Source organism: Aphidius gifuensis, linkage group LG2 (assembly GCF_014905175.1).
Source record: "Aphidius gifuensis isolate YNYX2018 linkage group LG2, ASM1490517v1, whole genome shotgun sequence".
NCBI lineage: Eukaryota > Metazoa > Arthropoda > Insecta > Hymenoptera > Braconidae > Aphidius > Aphidius gifuensis.
The window spans coordinates 22,159,226-22,183,387 of NC_057789.1; the positions used below are offsets into that span (position 1 = coordinate 22,159,226).

Here is a 24,162-nt window from a genome sequence, read left to right on the forward strand (position 1 = left end):
TTTCCTTGTAAGCGACATGAAAGTTTTAAAACTTCTAAGGTTTCACCAATTTGTTCTAATGACTTGGCTAAAGTCATTGGTAGAGTTCCTTTACATTTCCAGTAAATCGACAGCAATCTAAGTTTAGGCATATTGGAAAAACAATTTTCAAAATCTTGACTCATTATTTCTTTGAATCCTAATGCAAGGTTCCAAAGTTTTGAGCAATTAGCATTAATGATTGGCATTATTTCAGAAGTAGGATATGTTGATACATCTAGATTTGTTAAATTAAATCCACAGAGATTCAGGAAGTACTTTAAATCATTTGTTTTTTCGTGTATTTTAACAACTGAATCATTTTTATTGTCCCAAAATGTATATTTTCTGAAGCGAGTAGAAAGAACTTGGTTATTCCTATCTTTACATACTGAAAAATTAATTAAATATTTTTATTAGTAAATTTACTATTTAGAGTATAATACAAATTTTTTTTTTTATGTATATCATTGAAAATTATAGTGTTGTTATTTTCTTACTTTTTTTTAGTCGTGGTTGACTAGTAAATAGAGGACCCATGCGAATCATACGCAAATGAGATTTTGCTTTTTGTTGTCTTTTATATTTATCGTAAACTGCACGAGCTTTAGCATTATCATCATCATCAACATCGGTATCTGTATCTTCTACATAATCACCATCGTTATCTACTACATCATCATCATTATCAGCATCTTTATCAGCATCATCATCATTATCTTCATAATCACTATACTCCTTTTCTAGAGACTCTATTACTTTATCATCTAAAGATTTTCCATATATATTTAACTGTATACATAAAAAAAATTAATGATTTATTATTCAATTTAATTTACAATTAACAATTACAGTTACCTCAGAAATATAATATATAATTCAAAACTCACGTCATCTTTTAAAAATGTAATGAATTTTTCACGCCACTCGGTAGGACTTAAATCTGTGGTCTCCATATTAATTCCATTTGAATTACTCCCCATATTTTATTCTCGTTAACTTATAAAGAAAAAAAAAAAAATTGCAATGAATTATTATACCGATAAATATTAAATTTCAAAAATTTAATGGAAAAAACTTGATATAAATTGATTGAACTTTATAGCTCTTTACCGATGCACGTGAATAAAATAGTATTTAACCTTACATACCTTGTAAAGTCGATTGCCACGTGATATGTAATCTTGCTTTTAAGACTGTACCTTGCTATCTGTTGCTATATCCAACTAAACTGCAATACTGCATTACTGCTCGACTGCTACCATACTGCCTTCACGGCCCTCACATATCGACAGGTCCAGACAGGTATCGATAGGCCCGGACAGGTATCGACAGGTACACAGTTCGGTCGACAGCAATCCCAGATTTGAGGCTACCAGGTACCAACATTCTGTTTTATTTTTCTCCCCCTCTCTCTCTCTCTCTCTTTCTCTTGAACTCTAGTTCTCTAACTAAACAAAAACAATATAATGGCTTAATTGAGTCAAGGTCTATTAAAAAAAATATTGAACTTCTGGTGATGATTCACAAAGGAACAAAAGAGAGAGCAAAAAATTATGTTAAGGTGGAAGGTAAATAGAATTTCTAACTATATGATTTTCGAATTTTTGGTCTCATATGAAAGCCAGAATAATTATCTATTCTGTTGAATTTTTTTTAGAATTTTGTACCTCGGTTTTTTTTAGATAATTAATGTCAAAGTTAACAACTTTAACACATAGGGACTGAACACATATTTTCTTATGTAGCTCAAAAAGTGTCTATACGATTTTTCTCAATTTACTATCATATCAGTTTTCACTTCTATTTACAATACGGATTTTTTAAGCCCTCAATGATCATTTTCTTCCTCGAATTTTAGAAGATATTCAATTATTAGGATCAAAATTTTCTATCATTAGTGGTCATTCTCTTTCTTTTATTCGTCGTTCTGTCTCATGTTTCTTGGCTATGTAGTATGTGTGTGTCTATTCAGATAGACTGCATACACACATACTACCAAGAACCTGCCAGTATAGTGAATATATTTTGGACATAGGGGCACTGAAAATATTTTTTATAACAATATGTAGATGCGCACCCTCTCGGGCCCAAACTTCGTCCACCGATGGGACTTACCTTCCACCTTAAATGATCAAACGATTGAACATTATTTTGTTGTTTTTTTTTCAGGTGTGGTTAACTGAATCAGCTTAGAAAAACAATACATGTAATTTTATTTTTTAAATAATAATAGAATATATATATTTATATAAGTATTATTAGAATATTTAATTTGAATTTATAGCACATATTTATTTATATATATTTTTTCAAGAATAACATCCTTCGATTTAATTGTCGTATATTTTTTTTAAATGTAATATCGTAATTTTTAAAATGACAAAAAGATTCAAAATAAAAATTCAAGATGATGTTTATAAATTATTATTAAATTTCGTGTATTGAATATTGTGCGTGTGAAATTTGTATTTGTAATGATTTCTATAAATTGTAAATATTATCATGTATACTCGACATTTGAATTCCCAAAAAGACGCAATAACTAAAAACAAATAATGAGGTTTTCAAAAAATTAAGTCTATTGGTTCGTCTTAAAAAGTTGTAAATACTTACCACAACTCAAGTGGAAAAAATATATTTAATGAAAATATAAATTAAATTTAAAAGATATACACGGAGAGAATTTTCCCTTTATAATTAAGTGAAGAAAACTTGAATAATTTCGGGAATATCACGATCGAGTGGAGCCTATCGACATTCCCTTTATATTTACGTTTGGATCACGTAAATTTTACGGGAGTCTCCTTTGAAACATCAACAGACAGTGACAGAAAATGAAAATTTAGTTTTACGGGAATTTCACTGAAAATTTAAAGTGCAATCACAGAAAACTTTCATGAATGCCCCCATAATATATATATTTTTTTTTTTTTTCGAATATAATACTCGGCCAAGACTTCCAAAAATTTAATAATTTTATAAAAAAAAAATTTTTTTTAATTGTTTGAAGAATTTAATTTTTTTATTCATATAATTGATAATTTATTTGACTGACAAAACTACACTATAAATAATTGATATCACCAGGACTTGAACGCGGTATCTTCTGCTTGTAATTCCAGAGCCTTACTTACTTAGCCATAGCAGCACCAATTAGAGATGAGAAAAATTTGTTCTACTTGAATTTACATTATAATCATGGAAATCCAAGAATCAACCGATACCTGGCCGACATATAAATTTTATTTGTTTTATTAACCCCGGAATATATTTTAATAATTTATAAAAAAAAATATCTATATAAATGACTAATACTATTATTTTTATAATTGCAAGAGAATTCACGGATTTTTTACATGTAATTTCCGTAATTTTTTGAGGACATCCCTGGTAGAATTCCGTGAGATTCAATTAGTTTCAATCCATTTGTTAACTAATTTCAATGGCTAAAAAGTGGATACAATATAAGTAGGCATATAATAGCTAATAAACAGCTATTTAAAATAGAAAAATTTTTGTTTTTAACAAAAGTGGCTAATAAGTAGGTAAATGTTAGATTCAACGATTAGATTCATTTTATTCTGAGCGCCCTCTGTCACTAGTACCACTATGATTATTTTGTATCTAAAATATGACCTATAAAATAGCTAATAAATAGGTAAAAAATTGTACTGCTACATATTTGTTTAGTTTTAGTACTCCAGAGGGCACTGGAGTAAATTTACAGACTTACAGAGGATTGTGTTTGAGAACTGCAAGAACTTAGAGTCCATTTACAGCTGTCAGTGAACAACATTAATTATTTCATTTAATTTACAATCAACAAGAAACATTACAAAATTATTTATTTTCTTTTGATGGTGAAAAAATAAAGTCAGTAAATTTTTAATATGAATATTTTATTTAATCATTATTTTTTTAAATTTGTTTTTTTGTAAATTTTTTTTGCAGTTACTTGAGTAAAAAATTTGAAGGTTAATTGTCGTACCTACACCATCATTTACCATAGTAATATTTTTTTTTTAAGTGAAATTATTTGTCATTTATTGAAATGTGAGTAAATAAAATATTAAATACAGTTCAATTATTTTGAGTTTTTTAGTAATGTTGATTTCTGTTGTTTAGATACAAAATATCTGGAAATAAAGATCCAACACCATGAAGCCTTATTCAATAAAAATCACAAGTGAAGGAAGACTTCTGAAACTGAATCTATTGAGCTACTAGTAGTTGTCTTGAAATGAAATATGAATGAAATGCAGCAAAAAATCAAGTGAAATATTGTAAATTTTTATTATTGCAAAATAAAAAGAAAAAAATTATTATCAGTATTTTTATTATTATTTAACCCATATGAAATACGAATTATTAGCTGAGAAATGGCTATTTATGAGTCTAATAGAAATAGCCATCTGATGGGAAAATACCGCTTACATTTCGCCGTCATAATCATCTAAGTATTCGTCTAAGAATGAGCTAACTGGGAGTTTGAATCTAATAAAAATAGCTAATTATTAGGTATGTATGAGACAGGATTTCTACCAGGGATCGCCCGAGTGGAAAAATTTTCAGGATGCCCTATTTGACCTCAAACCCTGATCAGAAACGGATCAGGATTCCTTATTCAGGGAACCTGACTCATTCCTGACCCGAACCTGGTCAGGACACCTTACGATTTCCTTAAGTCAGGTAACCTTATCCAATCCTGTTCAGGAAAAGAACAGGAAACCTTGACGTATCCTGAATAAGGTTTCCTGAACAGATTCTGACCAGGATATTATCAGGAAAAATTACTCAAATAAATTAATTTTTTTATTCAGTTTTCCTGTTCAGGAAAGGATCAGGAAACCTGAACGTATCCTGAATAAGGTTTCCTGAACAGATTCTGACCAGGATACTATCAGGAAAAATTTATCAAATAAATTAATTTTTTTATTCAGTTTTCCTGTTCAGGAAAGGAACAGGAAACCTGAACGTATCCTGAATAAGGTTTCCTGAACAGATTCTGACCAGGATACTATCAGGAAAAATTTATCAAATAAATTAATTTTATTTATTCAGTTTTCCTGTTCAGGAAAGGATCAGGAAACCTGAACGTATCCCAAATAAGGTTTCCTGAACAGATTCTGACCAGGATATTATCAGGAAAAATTTATCGAATAAATTAATTTTTTTATTCAGTTTTCCTGTTCAGGAAAGGATCAGGAAACCTGAACGTATCCTGAATAAGGTTTCCTGAACAGATTCTGACCAGGATACTATCAGGAAAAATTTATCAAATAAATTAATTTTTTTTATTCAGTTTTCCTGTTCAGGAAAGGAACAGGAAACCTGAACGTATCCTGAATAAGGTTTCCTGAACAGATTCTGACCAGGATACTATCAGGAAAAATTTATCAAATAAATTAATTTTTTTTATTCAGTTTTTCTGTTCAGGAAAGGAACAGGAAACCTGAACGTATCCTGAATAAGGTTTCCTGAACAGATTCTGACCAGGATATTATCAGGAAAAATTTATCAAATAATTTAATTTTTTTTATTCAGTTTTCTTGTTCAGGAAAGGATCAGGAAACCTGAACGTTACCTGAATAAGGTTTCCTGAACAGATTCTGACCAGGATATTATCAGGAAAAATATTTATTATTATAATAAATATTTATTTATTATTATAATTTTAATTCTAATACAAAATGACAAGGGACAATTTAACAAATTGTTATATTTTATTTTTACGTTAAATTAACGTCGCAAATTCTAATTTAAGTTTTTTTTTAGCTGATGTAATTTATGAAAGCAAAAAATCACATCAGATCATCGATAGACGGCATGGCCGCGCGTGTTAAGGTCCGTAGTTGTAATCTGAAAGTTCCGAGTTCGCGTCCCGCTAGTGGTTAGGTAATTTAAGTTATGTTAGGTATAATAAAATCTTATCGTTCAATCTGTTTCATCAATAATATTGCTATAGTAAATTAGTTACAAAACATCAATTAATAAAAAACAATTTTTTTTTTTAAATTAATTGATCCGTTTCAGATCAGGAATCCTGTTCCATTCCTGATCAGGTATCCTGGTCAGGTTTCCTGATCCGATTCTGATCAGAATCCTAAAAAAAAGCGTTACATTCTGATCCGTCCTGAACAGGATTCCTGGTTATATTCTAGTCAGGAATCCTGATCCATTCCTGTTCAGGTATCCTGGCTCTAACCCTAAAATCTGGCCAGGTTTCCTGATCCGGTTCTGATCAGAATCCTAAAAAAGAGCGTTACATTCTGATCCGTTCCTGAACAGGATTCCTGATCCGGTTCTGATTTGAAGTCAGGTTCACTGATCCGGTTCTGATCAGAACCTTAACTAAATTTCCACTCGGGTCCATACGATAAATATTTACGGCAGAGTCACTCAAAAAATTACGGGAATATCACGTAAAAACTCAGGTAAATCTCCCACGAATATAAAAAAATGTTGTTTTTTTTTTAATTCTGAAGGTCATGCATGTATCGATCAGAATAATTCAGAGAATTCCTTAATAAAGTTCGTTCTTTTGCATTTAAAAATTCGGTAATAACGATAATAAGTTCAGTTTTTCCCGGAATAATTCAGGGAAATTACCGTATTTATAAAAAACCGAATATTTTACTTCAATGTCATCAAAAATATTCATGAAATCACAAGAATATTTAAGGAAACTCCCGTAAAAATTTCGTGAAAGTTGTTACGTCTGATCATTTCGGGAAATTCCCTTAAATATAACCCAGGTAGGAAGTGACGACGGGCACAAGCCTGGGACAAGCCTGATTACCCGGCTCTCGGGCCTGTGTCAGGCCTGTGACACAAGCCTGTGTCAAGTCTGGAATGTTCACGATGTATTTACTGGTGTCGGACTAGTGTATCAGGATTAGCACAGGCTTGTGTTCCCAGGCTTGACACAGTCTTGTGTTCCCAGGCTTGCACTTAAAAAATTATAAAAAAATATAAATAAACAATTATTATTAATTTATTAATTTGACATTATTATTTTTTACGCGATACAATTTGAATTAACGATGATTATATGAACGAAAATAAACGGCGTAACGGGGGATCGATCCTAGGTCTCTCACGTGGAACTCCAATGCTCTATCAAGTCGACCACGGGGGATTCATGAAAGAGTCAGTCAAGATTTGTTATATGAATGAATTTTTTCGAGAGTCAATACACAGTCCTTGTAAAAGCCTGGCACGATAGTCAAAACCTAATAATTTTTATTTAAAATGTCTATTTACAATTTATAGATCTAATTAATTGTTTTTTTTAATTGAATATATGCACAAGTCAAGTCCCGTGTGAGGCTTGGTAAAACGGGCTTGACACAAGGCTCGTGTGAGGCCGGGGAAAACAAAAAAAACAGGCTTGACACCGGCTTGGACTATTGAGGCCTGTGTGAGGCCGGTTGAAAACAACGGGGACAGTCTTGTGTCAAGCCTGTGTTAACAAGGCTCGTGTGAGGCCGGGGGACGCAAAATCAACAGACTTGACACCGGCTTGAATTATTGAGGCCTGTGTGAGGCCGGTTGAAAACAACGGGGACAGTCTTGTGTCAAGCCTGTGTTAACAAGGCTCGTGTGAGGCCGGGGAAAACAAAAAACACAGGCTTGACACTGGCTTGAATTATTGAGGCCTGTGTGAGGCCGGTTAAAGACAACGGGGACAGTCTTGTGTCAAGCCTGTGTTAACGAGGCTCGTGTGAGGCCGGGGAAAACAAAAAACACAGGCTTGACACCGGCTTGAATTATTAAGGCCTGTGTGAGGCCGGTTAAAGACAACGGGGACAGTCTTGTGTCAAGCCTGTGTTAACGAGGCTCGTGTAAGGCCGGAGAAAACAATGGGCACAAGCTTGTGTCAAGCCTGTGCTCCCCAGGCTCGATACACGACCCTCGCACAAGCCTGACACAGTTGTTCAAGCCCGAGAACTCCTACCTGGGAAAGGGAAAATTCTCTCCGTGTACAGTTTTGGACATACTAAAATTAAATTTAGAAAAAATTTAGAACAAATATAAATTAAATCTAGAATATGTACAAGTTTGGACATACTAAAATTTAACTTGTTCTAAATTTTTTCTTAATTTTTTGTAAATTTTTTACGGAAGCTAGGAGCCGAAAGGCTTAGCCCAAAAAAAAAAAACGTTCATATCTTCTAAACTAATTGTCGTAAAGACTTCAGATTTGGCTTAAAAGAAGCGGCTCTAAAAAGTCTAATGCCCCTAATAAAGAAAAGCATTATCTATTCGGCCATTTTTTTTTTCTCCAAAAAATGAGAAAAAAAAAAAAATGTTTTTTTTTTTACAATTGAACAATTGAAATTTATTATCAACCAATAGAATACAACACGGCCCTAGCCGGAGTATTGAAAATTTTTAATTTTCAAAGGTAACGCGGGCCACACGCCCCAACAAACGTTACCAGATCTTTTTCTTTTTTTATTTTTCAAGCTGGTTGTTATTGTTGTTGTTGTTATTATTTTTTATATTTTATTTATCTTGCTATTTTTATTTTATCTGGATTTTTTTCTTGTGTATTTTTTTTCTATTCAACGATGAAAAGTATGCCTGAGCATTAAGCCTGTCCGATACACACTATTTTTTTCTATTTTTTTTTCTATATAGTCTTTTTTTATTATTTATTGTTACTATCATTATTATAAATTTTTTATAATGAGTCTACATTAATCAATATACTGATATCAGACGATAAAAAGTGTCAGCTTTAACCACCATGTGAATTTTTTATCAGGCTTGTTGTTAATTTATAATGAGCATTTTTTTTATTTTTACAGAGTTTACAAATTGTTTATAATTATAGTGGTTAATTGTTGTTGAAATAAAAATTAAAAAAATTAAAAATATCGAATAATTTTGTTGACCTTGAAAATGGAGATATTTAAAAATAATAATATAAAAAAAAATAAATTTACTTTAGTTTAAACATTTTTTTTTTCCGATATCTCATACAGAATGTTATTTTATTTGAATTTTCAAATTTAAAAGATTATAATTTGACCTTTTGATTTGTCAAATTTGTGATATAAAGAAGATCTCAACAAAAAAAAAAAACAAGTTTTTTTTACAAAAAAAGTGTCAAGTATTCGAAATTGTCACTAATTGTGTGTATATTAATTAAGATGTGATACCAGAAAGACAAGAAAGAAATATATTTTTGACGTTGTAATTAAGTCTGAGCTATTGAAAAAAAAATTTTAAGACCACCTGATGTAAAATATATGTCTATTAAATACTGTAATTTTTTTGGAAAAACCAGGTGGGGTCAAGTTTACAATTTTCAATAGTTCAGACTATTACGACGTCAAAATATCTTTCTTTCTTATCACACATCTTAATTAATATACACACAATTAGTGACAATTTCGAATACTTGACACTATTTTTGTAAAAAAAACTTGTTTTTTTTTTTTTGTTGTGATATCACATCTTTTTGTAGAGTAAACAATTTATTTATGCTGTCAAATTAGTTTAGAGGTATTATGTCATGCATACAAACAAATAATAACATACTGCAGTGCAGCCAAAATATAAACACTAAAAAAGAGAAGAGAAGTAATTGTAAAGTTTTACCAACTGAACGGAAGAAATCTGGTCGATTTGATAAAAACGCAAAGACCGTAAATATCAATTATGCTTCAAATATATATTACCGCAATGAAAAAATCTGATTTTTTTTTTAAAAAAAAGCTTGACATCGATTTATGGGATCATTACCAAACCTCAACATCCTCATTGAACTCTATCATTTTGTAATTAAATTTCTAAAAGATTTGAGACGGAAGGGGATAAAATATTTGATGTATAATAAGGCACGGTAGTAGTAGTTAATCTCATCTCACACATATTCTCAACAACACATATATATTTCTTTCTCATACTCGACTCGAGGCACTACCGTGCCTCTTGAATAGATGTTTTTGAATCCGACTTTGACTGCCAAGTTTTCATCATTTTCATCATTTAATATGAATCATAATTAGTATTAAACATTGAAAACATATTAATAAAAACAGAAATGATATAATTTTATAGAAAACATAGCTAGCAGCCTTGGAAAAATTGTGAAAACATCGAGTAATGTACGAAATCCAATGGACGATGCCTATCAACCAATGGACACGAGTGAACCAAGCAATATTAAAACATCTATGTAAAAAATTCTTAAGTTCTAGAAGAACTATTTGTTGTGTTCACGCGAGCTCCTCTAATGTGTGTCGTCACAGAGATGACCAGTAACCACTGCGCATCTCTGTTTTTCACTGCCCAATCAGCGCACACTAGAGAAACTCTCATGTCGTCACAACAACGCTCGGCTTACACCGTACGTTGTCGTAACTATTCGAGTCTCTCGTTCATCATCGAGGATCTCCGGCCAACTTCGAGTTCGACATCAAGCAAGTCTCCAAGCAGCGTTCTGGAGTCACTTGCGTTTTGGTTATTCTACATTACACACCACATTATTTTTCATCCATTTATACCTGGTGATACACACCAAGTATAATTACTTTTGAGTTATTTTCACGTTGGGCAAAAGGTATACAACCTTTTGCAGAGTATATTTATTGAGTAATATCACCCTTTTGTATATATTTTTCCCTATTAAATAAACGCTATTATTTAACCACAAGTTCATCATTTCCTGTCACATTTATTTCATCCCTTTATACAGTCCACATCCTGGCGCAAACATGTTGTAATAACAAAATTTTTTTCTAAATATATATTTACATTTCATTTACAAAAAAAAAAATATAACTAACTAAATTAACAATTTTACAAATATTTGAATTACTTGTTTATTTGTATGGTTTTTTTTAAATTCAAATTTGTTTTGCATTTATGGCTAAAAAAAAGATTAAAAAAATTCGATAAAGCTATATATTTTTTTTATAAATAATGAAAAAAAAAACACTTTTAATTTTGATAGATACTTTTTTTTTTTGGCTTAAGAAGCTCGATCTTGGGTGGATCAAAATTTTTCATTCCAGGTATGGGTCGTTTTTTGTTTTTATCTTCAATTGCTTTAAAAATTAGAAAAATATGTTCATTAAAATTGTTAGTTGAAACAAAAAAATTACTTCTTCTTCAACTAGTACTGAAAACTTATCAACATTAGTATTAAATAAACACTTTTTAAACAACCCGAGTGGAAAAATTTTCAGGATGCCTTATTTGACCTGAGAACCTGATAGGAAACGGATCAGGATTCCTTATTCAGGAAACCTGACTCATTTCTGGCTTGAATCTGGTCAGGATACCTGAAGATTTCCTTAAGTCAGGTGACCTTATTCAATCCTGTTCAGAAAAGGAACAGGAAACCTTAACATATTCTGAATAAGGTTCCCTGATCAGATTCTGACTAGAATACTATCAGGGTGAATGAATAAAAAAAATATGATTTTTTCCATTCAGTTTTCCTGTTCAGAAAAGGAACAGGAAACCTGAGCATATCCTGAATAAGTTTTCCTGATCAGGTTCTGACTAGAATACTATCAGGATAAATATATTTAATCAATTGATTTTTTCCCACAGTTTTCCTGTTCAGAAAAGGAACAGGAAACCTGAGCATATCCTGAATAAGGTTTCCTGATCAGGATCTGATCAGAACCTTAACTAAATTTCCACTCGAGAATTTTTCTACTATAATTTGTTGAATAAACAAATGAAAACGATTTTCATAAAAGTTGGCCTCATTTTTTTTTTTGTTTTTATCAACTGTCATGTAATTTCAAGCATTTCTACAGCCTTATCTGTTGAAGCTAGGTATGGGGTTAAGCGAGGTTTCTTGTTGGTTATTTATTTCTAAACAATTTATCAAGAATAACTTTTTTCTATTTAACAATTAGTTTTCGAGTTTTGAGCGTGTAAACAGAAAAGAAAAAATGTTGCCGGGAATTGATTGCTATTCTCCGTGAATCTAGCACAAACTGCCCAACTTAACACAAAAAATGTCCAACTTTTAAATAAAATTTGTAATAAAATTTAGTAAATTCCGTAAATTCTAAAACCGGTAGTGGGTAAATTCTCAGTCTGCTAGAATTTACTTGTGTCGTGAATTTAGTCATTTTTTTAAACAGAAATTACAATAAAATTGTGTAAATTTTATGGCTTAAGTATATATCAATCAATGATTTTTACATAATTTTATTGTAAAAATTATCTATCAATATACGAATAATTCTTATAAATGACGGGAAAACGCAGTTTTTACTATTTATTTTGTAATTTTTTCTTTTACGTTTGTAATTCTTAGTTAATATTTCTCTCAGTGCATGATTATCATATTGTTCAAAGAAACGCCGCCGATAGGGTTACCATATCTCGAAAAAGCCAAATCAGGACATTTTCCTCCCACTCCAAAATTTTACCCCCTCCACCTATAAATTTATGTTTCAAGTAGATAATCATAACAATTCATTTATTTTGATTATATGTTATTTATTCACTTGTTTTCTTTTAATTATTCAATAATTATTCATCAAAATTACACAAACGATAGAAAAATTTTTTACAGTAGTTCATAATATCTCCGGATTTTTTCCGGAATTTTCGCTTAAAAAGAACCAACAAAAAAAATAGAAAAATCAATAAAAGAACCAGAAATAAGAGTTCACATACGAAATATAAAAACCGAATTTTCTTCCAAGAAAATCCGGAAAAAATCCGAATAAATTCCGGATTAATATCTCCGGTAGTCTCAATTGTGAATTGCGTAGAAAATTCGGAGAAATCCGGAAAAAATCCGGATAAATTATTTCTACCAGGGAAATTGAAAGCTATAGAAAAAATGCTTACCAATTAATTTTTGAAGAATCAATTTAGCTAAAAAAATTAACTGGCAAGCCACATCCTTTCTTCAGCCATTTGTTAATAGCTTTTTATTTACACAGTAAAAAAAAAAATGTAAAATGTAAAAATTAATTATTTAAAATAAAATGTCAAATTTTAGCATTTTTTAAGTGTTAAATGGAAATTTAACATTTTCATCTTTATATCTAAAATCAAAAATTAGAACGCCATGTAAATTTGACATTTTAAAAATGTTAATTTATTTTACACATACAATTAACACTTAAAAAAAATTATAAAATTTTAATTTGACATTTTCAAATCAATAAAAATTAGTTTTGAGAGATGTTACCGCCAGGTCTTTGCAGAGTTAAATTAATTATTTTCCTCAACTATACCAGTGGAGAATAAGTAAAATTTCATAGTGTTTTGAAATAAGTTTTGTACATATAAATAATATATAAATATTAAGGATTACAAAAATAACTTATTCTTTGGTTCATCTTTTTTGTTTTATCGAGGATCATATCCATTCGATAATAAAATAATTATTTATTTTTTTGTTGCAATGTGTCATACCTAACCTATGATTTTGCTAGTTTATGTCAATTTTTTTTATATTATATATCCATTTTACTACAAATAAATTTATTTGTAGATCATGTTATTAATATTTTGTGTGATTGTTTTGTAATTTTATAATTAAAGATTGAGTAAATAATTTTGACATAATTATATTATAATACTTTTATTCAAGACAATTTACATTTTTCTTGAAGAATTTACATTTTGATGGCAAAATTTAAAACTTTTTAGAAAAAAACATGGATTATAAAAATCAATTACACATACTTTGAAATGTTAACTTTTAACATTTTTCGAATATTAATTTTAACACTTTTTTTAAATGTGTTAATTTTTAAACTTTATTTTTTAAGAATTGTTAAAATTTAACAAAATATTGAATTTAACAGCCCAAAATCGACTCAATCTTACTATCAAAAATATTAAATTACATTTTTATATTATTTAGTATGGATGGAAAAATAAGCTGTAGGAAGGATCTTGAAATTACTTATTCATTTTAAAATTAATTTGCGCTAAAAATTAAGTAGCAAGAAACAAAATTTACAAATAAAACAATTGTTGCCCAACGCTATTAAATGGTGAATTTTGCATCGGAACCATCTATACTCCTATAGGGCAGGAATTACATTTTACAATGTTTTAATTTCAATAATTGGGGTATTCAATGTGATATCAGCTATTAGCGTTGTTCTGATAATGATAAATTCTATATTTATATTTATTAAAAAATTATATTAAAAAAATTTTTAAAATTATGAACAGTCTCTTAAAAATCAGGACATTTGACAAATTAGACCGTATCAGGGACAAGCCAAAAAACAAAATCGATAATATTGACTCTGAAATCAAGGACATGGCCTACTGTATTCTTGAGGAATCAAGTAAGTTTTTCATTGATGTTTGTTTCTTATGAATTTCTATTCATTTTGCAATTATCAGTTGTTCAAATAATATATATTGCAATAATAATAAAATCAAAAAGCATTATAATATTTGAAAAATATAAATTTTATTTTTATAGAATTATTATTGTTATTTATTTATAAATAAAAATTTATATTTTATTGTAGTCATGTATTTGATCAACCGCCTTCTATGACATAATAGTTTTGCAGATAAAAATATTCATAGAATAAAACATTTTAAAGGTAAATTCAGAAGTGACATGGGGAAGTTGTGGCTCATATATTATCGAAAGTCATGATAAACTTGACAAAACGGTTAGTAACTCAATGCTCTGGAAAGAAATAGGTAACAAAGTATACACTACAGCAAAAGATAAAGATTATTTATGCAAATCAATTGAAGCATACACCAAGAGTATTGCCTATGCACCAGCTGGATCCAGTGAATTATCATTGGCTTATGCGAATCGTTCAGCTGTATTATTCAAAGCAAGACTCTATGAAGATTGTCTCCTTGACATTGAACGTTCATTAGAATCAGACTATCCAGATAAATTAAAAACAAAATTATTTTTACGTCAATCATTGTGTTCCAAAGCATTGAAACCAAGCTCACACATTGAGACAGGTATTTCAAAAGCTAATGCAATCCAGTGGCTTCCTTATTTAAAAAAATATAATCCAACATACGACATCATCGAGGAGTATCCAAGGATGATCGATGAGCTTACAGAACCCCGTGAAATTATTAAATTTATACCAGAAATAAAAAATGATAATGCAATAATAGTTGGTGCATCAGATGCAGTTGAATTGAAAAAAACAAATGAAAATAATCAACATATTGTTGCAACAAGAGATATTAAATCTGGTGAATTTATTTACATTTCTGAACCATTTGCAGCAACTGTTAGTGATGAATTACGTTTTACTAATTGTTGGCATTGTTGTCGTTCAACTTGGGCTGGTGTACCATGTGATAATTGTTCAGCTATTATATATTGTTCTGATATATGTAAAAAAAAAGCGTGGAATAGTTATCACAACATTGAATGTTTAGTATTTGGACCACTTTTAAAATCTGACCAAATTACACCAGGCCATTAGTTAACAGTTAAACTTTTTTTTAAAACATTAAACACCGTTGGTGGGCTAATTGAATTAAAAAAGAAAATCGATAATATTGACTCGATGAAAAATAAAGAATTAATATTTGCCAATGGTATTCTTGATGGTAATACCACTGATAATTTTCATCGTCTTGATTTTTTTGAACCAGTATCATGTGAGTGTATATTTGAAAATGCATTGGTTGCAGTCTGGATTGTTGCAGTTTTTGGTCAAAAAACAAATATATTAGATCAAAAAATGACATTAAAAGATTTGATCAAGAGTAAAGATAAAAAATTATTAATTTTGGGAGAATTAGTATTGCGATATATGATGATTGTTCAACGTAATACTGGATTTGTATGTATATTTATTCAATTTTTATTATATAATTAATTATTTTTCATATTTCTAATGACATATTACATTTTAAACATACTTTATCAGTGTAAGGAACAACCTGATGGTTGTCTTGTGTATTCAAATGTCATGGTACCATTTGCAAAGGTGATAAAAAAAAACTGTGATCCCAATGTACGTTGGAATCACTTGGGTTCAAATATTGGATTTTTCGCCAGCCAACCAATTAAGCAAGGAGAGCCGGTACTTATTGAAGCCTCAAAATAATTATACTTTTATTTTATTGTTTAAATTTTGATAATTATAAATTAATTTCAGATACTCATGACAAATATTGGCTCATATCATTCAGTTACAAAAATCACCCGATTTTCGTTTTTAAAATCCACTACTGATGATCTTGTACCATGTAGATGTACAGCATGTAAAGAAAATTGGCCAGTCATAGATTACGTTTCATCTTATCGGGTATTTATTTCTGCTAAAAATTTTAATGTTTAAAACTAGTAATATTAAAAATTATTTATCTTTTATTTGCTTTAATAGAGTATGATGTTGCCGACAACAATAGAAGGAGAATTGGATCGTATGATGGGAACTCTGAAAAAGTGGAGATATATACTTTCATCCAAAAATGCTAAACAATTAACAACAATTAAAAATGATTTGGGTAAGATGAATGATAAGTTGTACCAATACATCACTAGTCCCTGTAAGGAAAAGTCATTATTATATATATCACTCCAAGGATTGTATTGTGATCTACTGAAAATTTATGATACTCTTGAATAATTATTTTCAACAAAAAAAAAAAACAAGATACAGATTCTTAACAATATTGTTTATTTTTAATTTATTTTTAATTTAATGAGCAAGACAAAATCAACAACTTGAATTATCATGTTCTCATAAAATAAAAATAAAAATATTAAACAAATAATTAGGGAAACGGTGAATTCAGTTCCACCAGATGTGACCAGGTACACATTCTAATGTATATAAACGGTCGGAAAACAATGGCCCAGGGGGTAACCATGGGGTACCACGGAACTGAATTCACCTAGGTCCAATAATTAAAGTAAGTTGGAATAATTAAATTGAGTTGTTTTTTTTCTACTTTTTCAGTAATATCAATAAATTTTTATACAATAATTATATGAGAACAGATTGATCAAAGTTGAATAACAAGTTTTAGTTGTATTTAAAATAAGCAGTCTTAATTTGTTTATGTCAATGAAAAAAATTGGAATACTTACTTGTTGCTAAAATATTTTTGAAAAAGTCTCTACTAATTTCAGAACATGTTTTTTTAATTTTATCAGAGCTTTTTAAAACTTGTATAAAATAGTATAATCAAACAAAAAACAAAAATAAATTTTTGTACAAAAAGGAGAGTCAAGTATTCGAAATTGTTATTATTTTTTTTTTTAAACATACAAAAAAAGAGAATATCAAAAAAGTCAAGTACAAAAGTACTAATTTCTTTAAGAATCATTGACCCATATGAATGGTCTTAACTTTTCTCTTTTTTTGTATGTTTAAAAAAAAAAATAATAACAATTTCGAATACTTGACTCTCCTTTTTGTACAAAAATTTATTTTTGTTTTTTGTTTGATATCATATCTTTTTGTAGTGTCTTTTGATCGTTTACAATAAAAAATAACAACATATCATACGTCCTGATCATCAAAATAAACAAGGTGTTTAAAGCTTGTCTATTTTAGACTACCCCATACAAAAAATATTTTTTATCTTAAGATAGAAAAACATGAAGGCGCTTGTTGTTGCTTTCATGTGAAGCTGCCATTGTGGTATGCAAATGCAAAAATAAGGTAAAATTTACATGAAAGCAACGAAAAGCGCCTTCATGTTTTTCTATCGCGAATAATATTTCTTATCGGCGAATCGTTATTGCGAGACTCGCAATAACTCCCGCAATACGGGACCAAGAATAGCGCCCCAGTTCTTATTATTCTTTGTAATTGATTTGTTTTAACCTATCCCTGGTAAAAATAATCTGGCAGAATCTGGCAGTTGTTCCGAAAACCGGTGTAAATCTGCGAGAATCTGTAAGGATCTGTCAGAATTTGCCAGATTTTTTTTCACCAGGGATATTATTTCATCAACTCTATCATAACCCCATAGCTGTAAACATTCACGACCAAATTCCGTAGCGCGTCCAATTACCCGAAGAAATAATAAACCTTTCTCTTGTAATGCTGGTATCCCTGGTAGAAATATTTCTACGAATTTTCTAAGAGCTGTCTGCGAATTTTAACGAATTTCTACGAAATTGACCCATGCGGAGAAAAAATTTTAAAAAATCTTCGAAAGTTTTCTCCGTACTCTTAATTATTTGTCTGAGCTTCGGGAAATATTTTAAGGTTTCTTGCCGAATAATTCATAGTAGAAATACTTCTACGAATTTCAACGAACTTTTTACAAATTTCTGAATAGTTCTTCTAAAGTTCGCAAACAATCGAAGAAGCTTCTTTGAAGAACTAAATAAATTCCGAAAAATGTTCAAAGAAAATCTATAAATTATTTCTACCAATAGTCCATCTTCTCTGAAGCTCAAAAAAACTCGGAGAAACATTCAAAGAAAATTTTGGAACTATGTTAACACATGGTTGACTTTAAGAGAAGTTCTCGAGCAATTGGAGAAGTTTCTCCGAAGGCCAAAAAACTCGAAGAAAAATTGAGAGATAACTCCGAAACTCTCGAATGGGTTAATGTTGTAAAAATTCGTAGAAAATTCGAAGAAATATTTCCACCAGGGATGCCCAACTGTTGCATTTCATCATCAGACATTGTACTATATGGTAATTCCATACGTATATTCCATCAACTTCATATTGTACATATCTGTTGAAAATCAATTATTAAAATTCAGTATTACTACCAGGTACAAATGTTGTAATTTAATACGAATTTCTTTTTTTGACAATAAACAAAAACCGATTATTTTGTGTAAAAGCTCCTGTTTTTATAAAAAACGTAATGAATGAATGAAAAAATAATATAAAGTTTATTTTCATACAATTCATTTTTTGTTTAATTAATATTTATAAGAATTATTTATTTATTTAAATATATAAATTTTTGAAATTTTAATTAGTATATTTTATGAGGTTAAAAAAAAAATCAAGAAAATATGAGTTCTATTGCACGCAGCCATTTTAGCATTATTTAAAAGAAAAAAAAACATAAAAAAATAGATGCACATATGAAGATGAATTATGAAAGAAGTATAAATATAAATAGCAACAGTCATTTTGAAAAAGAAAATTTCAGAAAGCTAAATGTCCACTTTAAATTAATATTGGCAGTGCAGCCAAAATATAAACACTAAAAAAAAGAGACGTCTAGGAGAGAAAAGAAAAATAATTGTAAAGTTTTATACCAACTGAACGAAAGAAATCTGGTCAATTTGATAAAAACTGATAAAAACGCAAAGACCGTAAATATCAATTATGCTTTAAATATATATTACCGCAATGAAAAAATCTGATTTTTTTTTTTAAAAAAAGCTCGACATCGATCTATGGAATCATAACTAAACCTCAGCATCTTCATTCAACTCTATCATATTTTAATTAAATTTCTAAAAGATTAGAGACGGAAGGGGACAAAATATTTGATGTATAATAAGGCACGGTAGTAGTTAACTCTCATCATCACACATATTCTCATCAACACAAATACATTTCTTTCGTATTTGGTAATTGTTGTTGTGATTCAATTTGTTGTTGTTTATCATCTTTAATGTTATTATCTTGATTACCATTTGTCATTTCAATAATTGACTTTTAGCACAATGAATATTGAAGCTGGTAAAAATTCATCAGCTGATGCTGGTCCACGAACTGATAATTGTAATAATTTAAATATATTATTACAACAATTAATAATTGATCATCTGTTGTCTGTGGACTCATGTAGATTCAATTGATGAATCAAATACCCAGTTAGATCAAATTGTCCATACAAATCTTTGGGTTTTAATTTAGAATGTTCTGGTGGTAAACTAGCAACACCAGTTATTGGTATACCAGCTGCAATATTACGTGGTATTTTTTGTACAACAGAATGATAATGTCTTTGTAATGCAACAACTTCCCATAATGATGTACAATATGCATCACAACATTCTGGTTCATCAAGTTCTGGTTGATAAAAACCATCAGCAGAATTAGCATCAGTATCAAAAAGTCCCTCAATTGATTTTGTTAGCATTATTATTTTAATAATACCAAGTAGCCTCAATGATCCATGATGTTGTAATTGCAATGACATTGGTGCGATTCTCTTGATAAATGCTATTAAACGATTTTGTGTTTTTTTTTTCTACGATTAATCAACACTTGAATTAATATTTCAATGATCATATGACAATCTTGTTGATTTTTCCCAGCATTAATTGATAATAATGAATTTTTATACAAATGTACATAAAATCTGTATGAAACAATATTTAATGCTGGTCCTTGTCCAGACGATATTGTAAATACAGTTTGTATACAATGTAATTGTTCACGTAAACCTAAATTTTTTCTTCCATCAGTGTATTTATGATATTAGCTAAATCTTGATAAAATTTAAGATTAATACAATGTGCAAATTTAGCTAGACCCTCTAAACATTATAGGTAAAACTTGACTATTTGGTGCTTGTTTTAACATTCTAAAATATATTGTAAATACAATACTTGTTATTTCAGTTAATATTTTTTGTTCTTCAACTTTTCAAGCTCTTTTTCAACAGCTTCTAATTTTTTACTTTTTTCACGTTTACTCAATGAAAGTATACGTTGTTGATGGCTCATTAATTTTTTTTGTGTCATTTCATCATCACGTTTTTTATCAAGATCAATATCTTTTATTCTCAATGACAATAATACTTTAACAAGTTCAGTATGAACCAAGTGACCACGTAATTTAATATATTGGTTTAATTTACGAATAATAACAAGTGATAATTTACCACGTTTATTATCTTTAAATATATTTTTTACACAATTAAATACTTTTTCACGAACTGATGGACGTTTATTGTCCAAAAATGATACCAAAAAATGAGCTAAATTTGTTGGATAGTTGAAATAAAATATGGATGTGTTACTAAAAGATCACTAATACTTGTTTATGTTATTTCAGATGGAGTTATTTCTGGTAATGTAAATACTCTTCTGTCACCTTTTTTTTTTTCAGCTTATGACATGTTACCCATTTTAATTGACGTATTCTATTTTGTATAATTAAATCTTTTTCTTAATCATTTGTTGTTTGTGGACTCATGTAGATAGATTGAATATGATAAATTTGTTATACTTTTAGTACTTGTGTTACTTGTCCAGATGGTAATGTAATATTGCTTGACGGTGGCAATACTTGTAATTGAAATATCTGCATTAAACAAAATTTAATTAAAAAATATATTTCACCAATAATAATGTAAAATTTAATAAATTAATCCAAATAATTAATGATATTTACAAAATTAATTTATGATCCAGTAATTGCAAAAAGATTTTTATCTGTAGTCATATTAACTGGTAAATCATCTTGAATACAATTAAGCTCTATATGTAGTTCTTGATTAAGTCCAAAGTATTCTCTAAACCAGCAAGTTGTTGTAGTTGATGTTGTTGTTGTTGTTATACCTTGATGACATTTTTAAACTTTGACAACCACAATAATGCCATTCTAATATTTTCTTCAGTTATATTTTTATTATTATATATATTTATCACAACATTTTTTAGTTATTTGTGCAACTGAAAGAATTAAATCTTTATCATTAACAGATAAATTTAATATATTAAATCAGCAATTTCTTGAAGTGTTTTAAAATGAATGTAATTTGTTTCTGGTGATGTTATTGTGTTTTAACCATTGTATTTATTGCCCAAGATGCCCAACTTGTATTATCATTTAAAAATTCATGTTCACTTGTTATTTCTCCTTTTCTAAATACACAAATATATAATATAAATAATATAAATAATTAAATTAAAATAATACAAATAATAATAGTAATAAATAACATAACATAACACAACATACTTGTAAAATACTTCCCAATCTTGCGGGTTTACTGAACGATTACGAAATTCAGCAACAAGTCTTTTTCTTTTTGCTCAACATTACCACCAAGACTTGTTATACCAAGATCAAGACCACCCAATAAATTATCATTATGATGTATTTATTATAAATTATTATTATTATTATTATTATTATTATTATTATATTAATTTATTTAGTAAACGAGTATTCCTCGAAATGAGCCACAAAGATTATTATATTAGTCTTTTTAATGAAGAGAGATCATCTAAAAGTAAACCAAGTACTAATTCAAAGGCAGTTGATGCATTTAAACTGGATTGAAAAATCCGAATGGTTATTATGTTTCGAGAATTTCGGAGTTTTTGTCAATGAACTTAAGTTCCAGTTGGAAAGAAAACCAGATTTATAAAACCAAATTGTTTTAGAGCCCTGGTAGAAATAATCTCTCCGGACTTTCTCCGGATTTCTCCGAATTTTCTACGTAATTGAGACTTCCGGAGATATTTACGGAGTAATCTCCAGACTATTTCCATAATATCTCTGTAGGCGCCTCATGTTCGCTAGTTATTATAAAAACCGTATCCGTGCGCCAAAATGGCGCATTTTTTATATTTGTGGCGCGGAATTTGAATCATAAATAAAACGTAAGTGTTAAAAATTTATATATTATTATTTATATATTGTATTTTTGAAAATTCCCGGAAAAACCACGTTCAAGTCTAAAGCGCGAAGCGCGGGTATGAGCTAATTATTAAAAAAAAAAAAGATAAAATGTTTGACCCCACAGCAACCGTTGCCAACCAGAATATTATAAAATTAACAAAAAAAAAAAAAAACAGACGAAGAAACAGAATAATAAATTCATTTTATTAATTAAAATAAAGAGAGAGAGAGAAAAACAATATCAAGCTAGGGACCCGAGAGACAACCAATCACACAACGAAGAACCGGCATTACAGTTCTTTTTTTTATAATAGGATATATATTGTTTTTATTATATATACCTATAGGTATATTTTTTTTTTGACGTTTAACGTGACAGTTCAACGACGTATTCTGGAGGTTATGAAAAATAATAAAATAAAATTCTGCAGTGCAGCCAATATGGCATCACTATTGTAAAGTTTTATACCATACCAACTGAACGAACAAAATGTACACAGTAAAAAAAAGTTGGTAATTCGTTTGTAATTTGTAGACTTCAGTCGTTTGTCAAATTTTTGTTTGTTAATTTAACAAAAAAAAATTTGTAAAATCATTTGACAAATTTTATTTGTTAATTTTACAAACAAAAAATTTGTAAAATATTTTTACAAACTCCGTTTGATAATTTTACAAACAAAACATTTGTAAAATGTTTTTACAAACTCCGTTTGTTAATTTTACCAACAAAAAATTTGTAAAATGTTTTTACAAACTCCGTTTGTTAATTTTACAAATTTCGTTTGTTAATTTTACAAATTTTTTTTTGTAAAATTAACTCGTAACATATAAATGAAGATATAATGTAAAATTAAGAAGAATATCCGAAAAAATCTTGCATACGGTCGGATTGAGTCGGACGATGTGTGTTTTTATAAGCAGCTGATAATAAACAACACGTGAAGTATTTTTTTTCTTCAAAAACAAATAAATAATTATTAAATTATAATTATAATAAATCAATAATTCGTGTTTTCAATGACTTTATCAAGTAAGTTAATTTAAAGTGATTTATAAATCCCTTCAAAATTATTTATAAATGTTATTTTATATTTTTAATTAATTCTTAATTAATTGTTAAATATCAGGTAATATTGTAAGAATATGAATGGATCAGAAGAATTTCCTGATCAATGTCAATTGTCGAATGAGCAAATGTGTTTTTATTATTGTTCAGTATAAAAATGAAAAAAAAATGGGTACAGCTATCAGAGCATTTTACATATGCTGATATCATCCACAAAAGTTTATTACTTATTTATTTTGTTTAATTCACTTAAGAATTTGTTTGATTCATAAATATTTTTTTCAATTTTAAAGTATATGAAATATTTGCATTACCTGAGGAGCAAGATATTGAGATTACTGATCTAAATGATGTTTTAATTGATTAAGATATATTATGTAATTTTAGACGTTGAAGTAGTCATAGCTTGACATCTAAACTTAGACAGAAAATAGTAAATTTGTTAGATATATGTAAGATTTTTTTGCTTTTTTATTTTATTGAAATTATTAACTAAAAAATTGATTATTTGTTGACATTATCATATTATGTGATGTTTTTTCAGCTAAAAAT

The 24,162-nt window shown here is 28.8% G+C and overlaps 1 protein-coding gene and 1 pseudogene across 1 annotated transcript; one reads left to right on the plus strand and one right to left on the minus strand.

Annotated features, from left to right (window-relative positions):
- The first annotated feature begins 14,669 nt into the window (after positions 1-14,669).
- LOC122850529 (SET and MYND domain-containing protein 4-like) lies at positions 14,670-15,449 on the plus strand. Its single transcript, XM_044149659.1, has one exon. It carries the CDS (start codon positions 14,670-14,672, stop codon positions 15,447-15,449), a length of 780 nt encoding a protein of 259 aa, XP_044005594.1.
- A 4,279-nt stretch (positions 15,450-19,728) lies between these two features.
- Positions 19,729-21,110, minus strand: LOC122850530 (annotated as a pseudogene).
- Between the last annotated feature and the right edge of the window lie 3,052 nt (positions 21,111-24,162).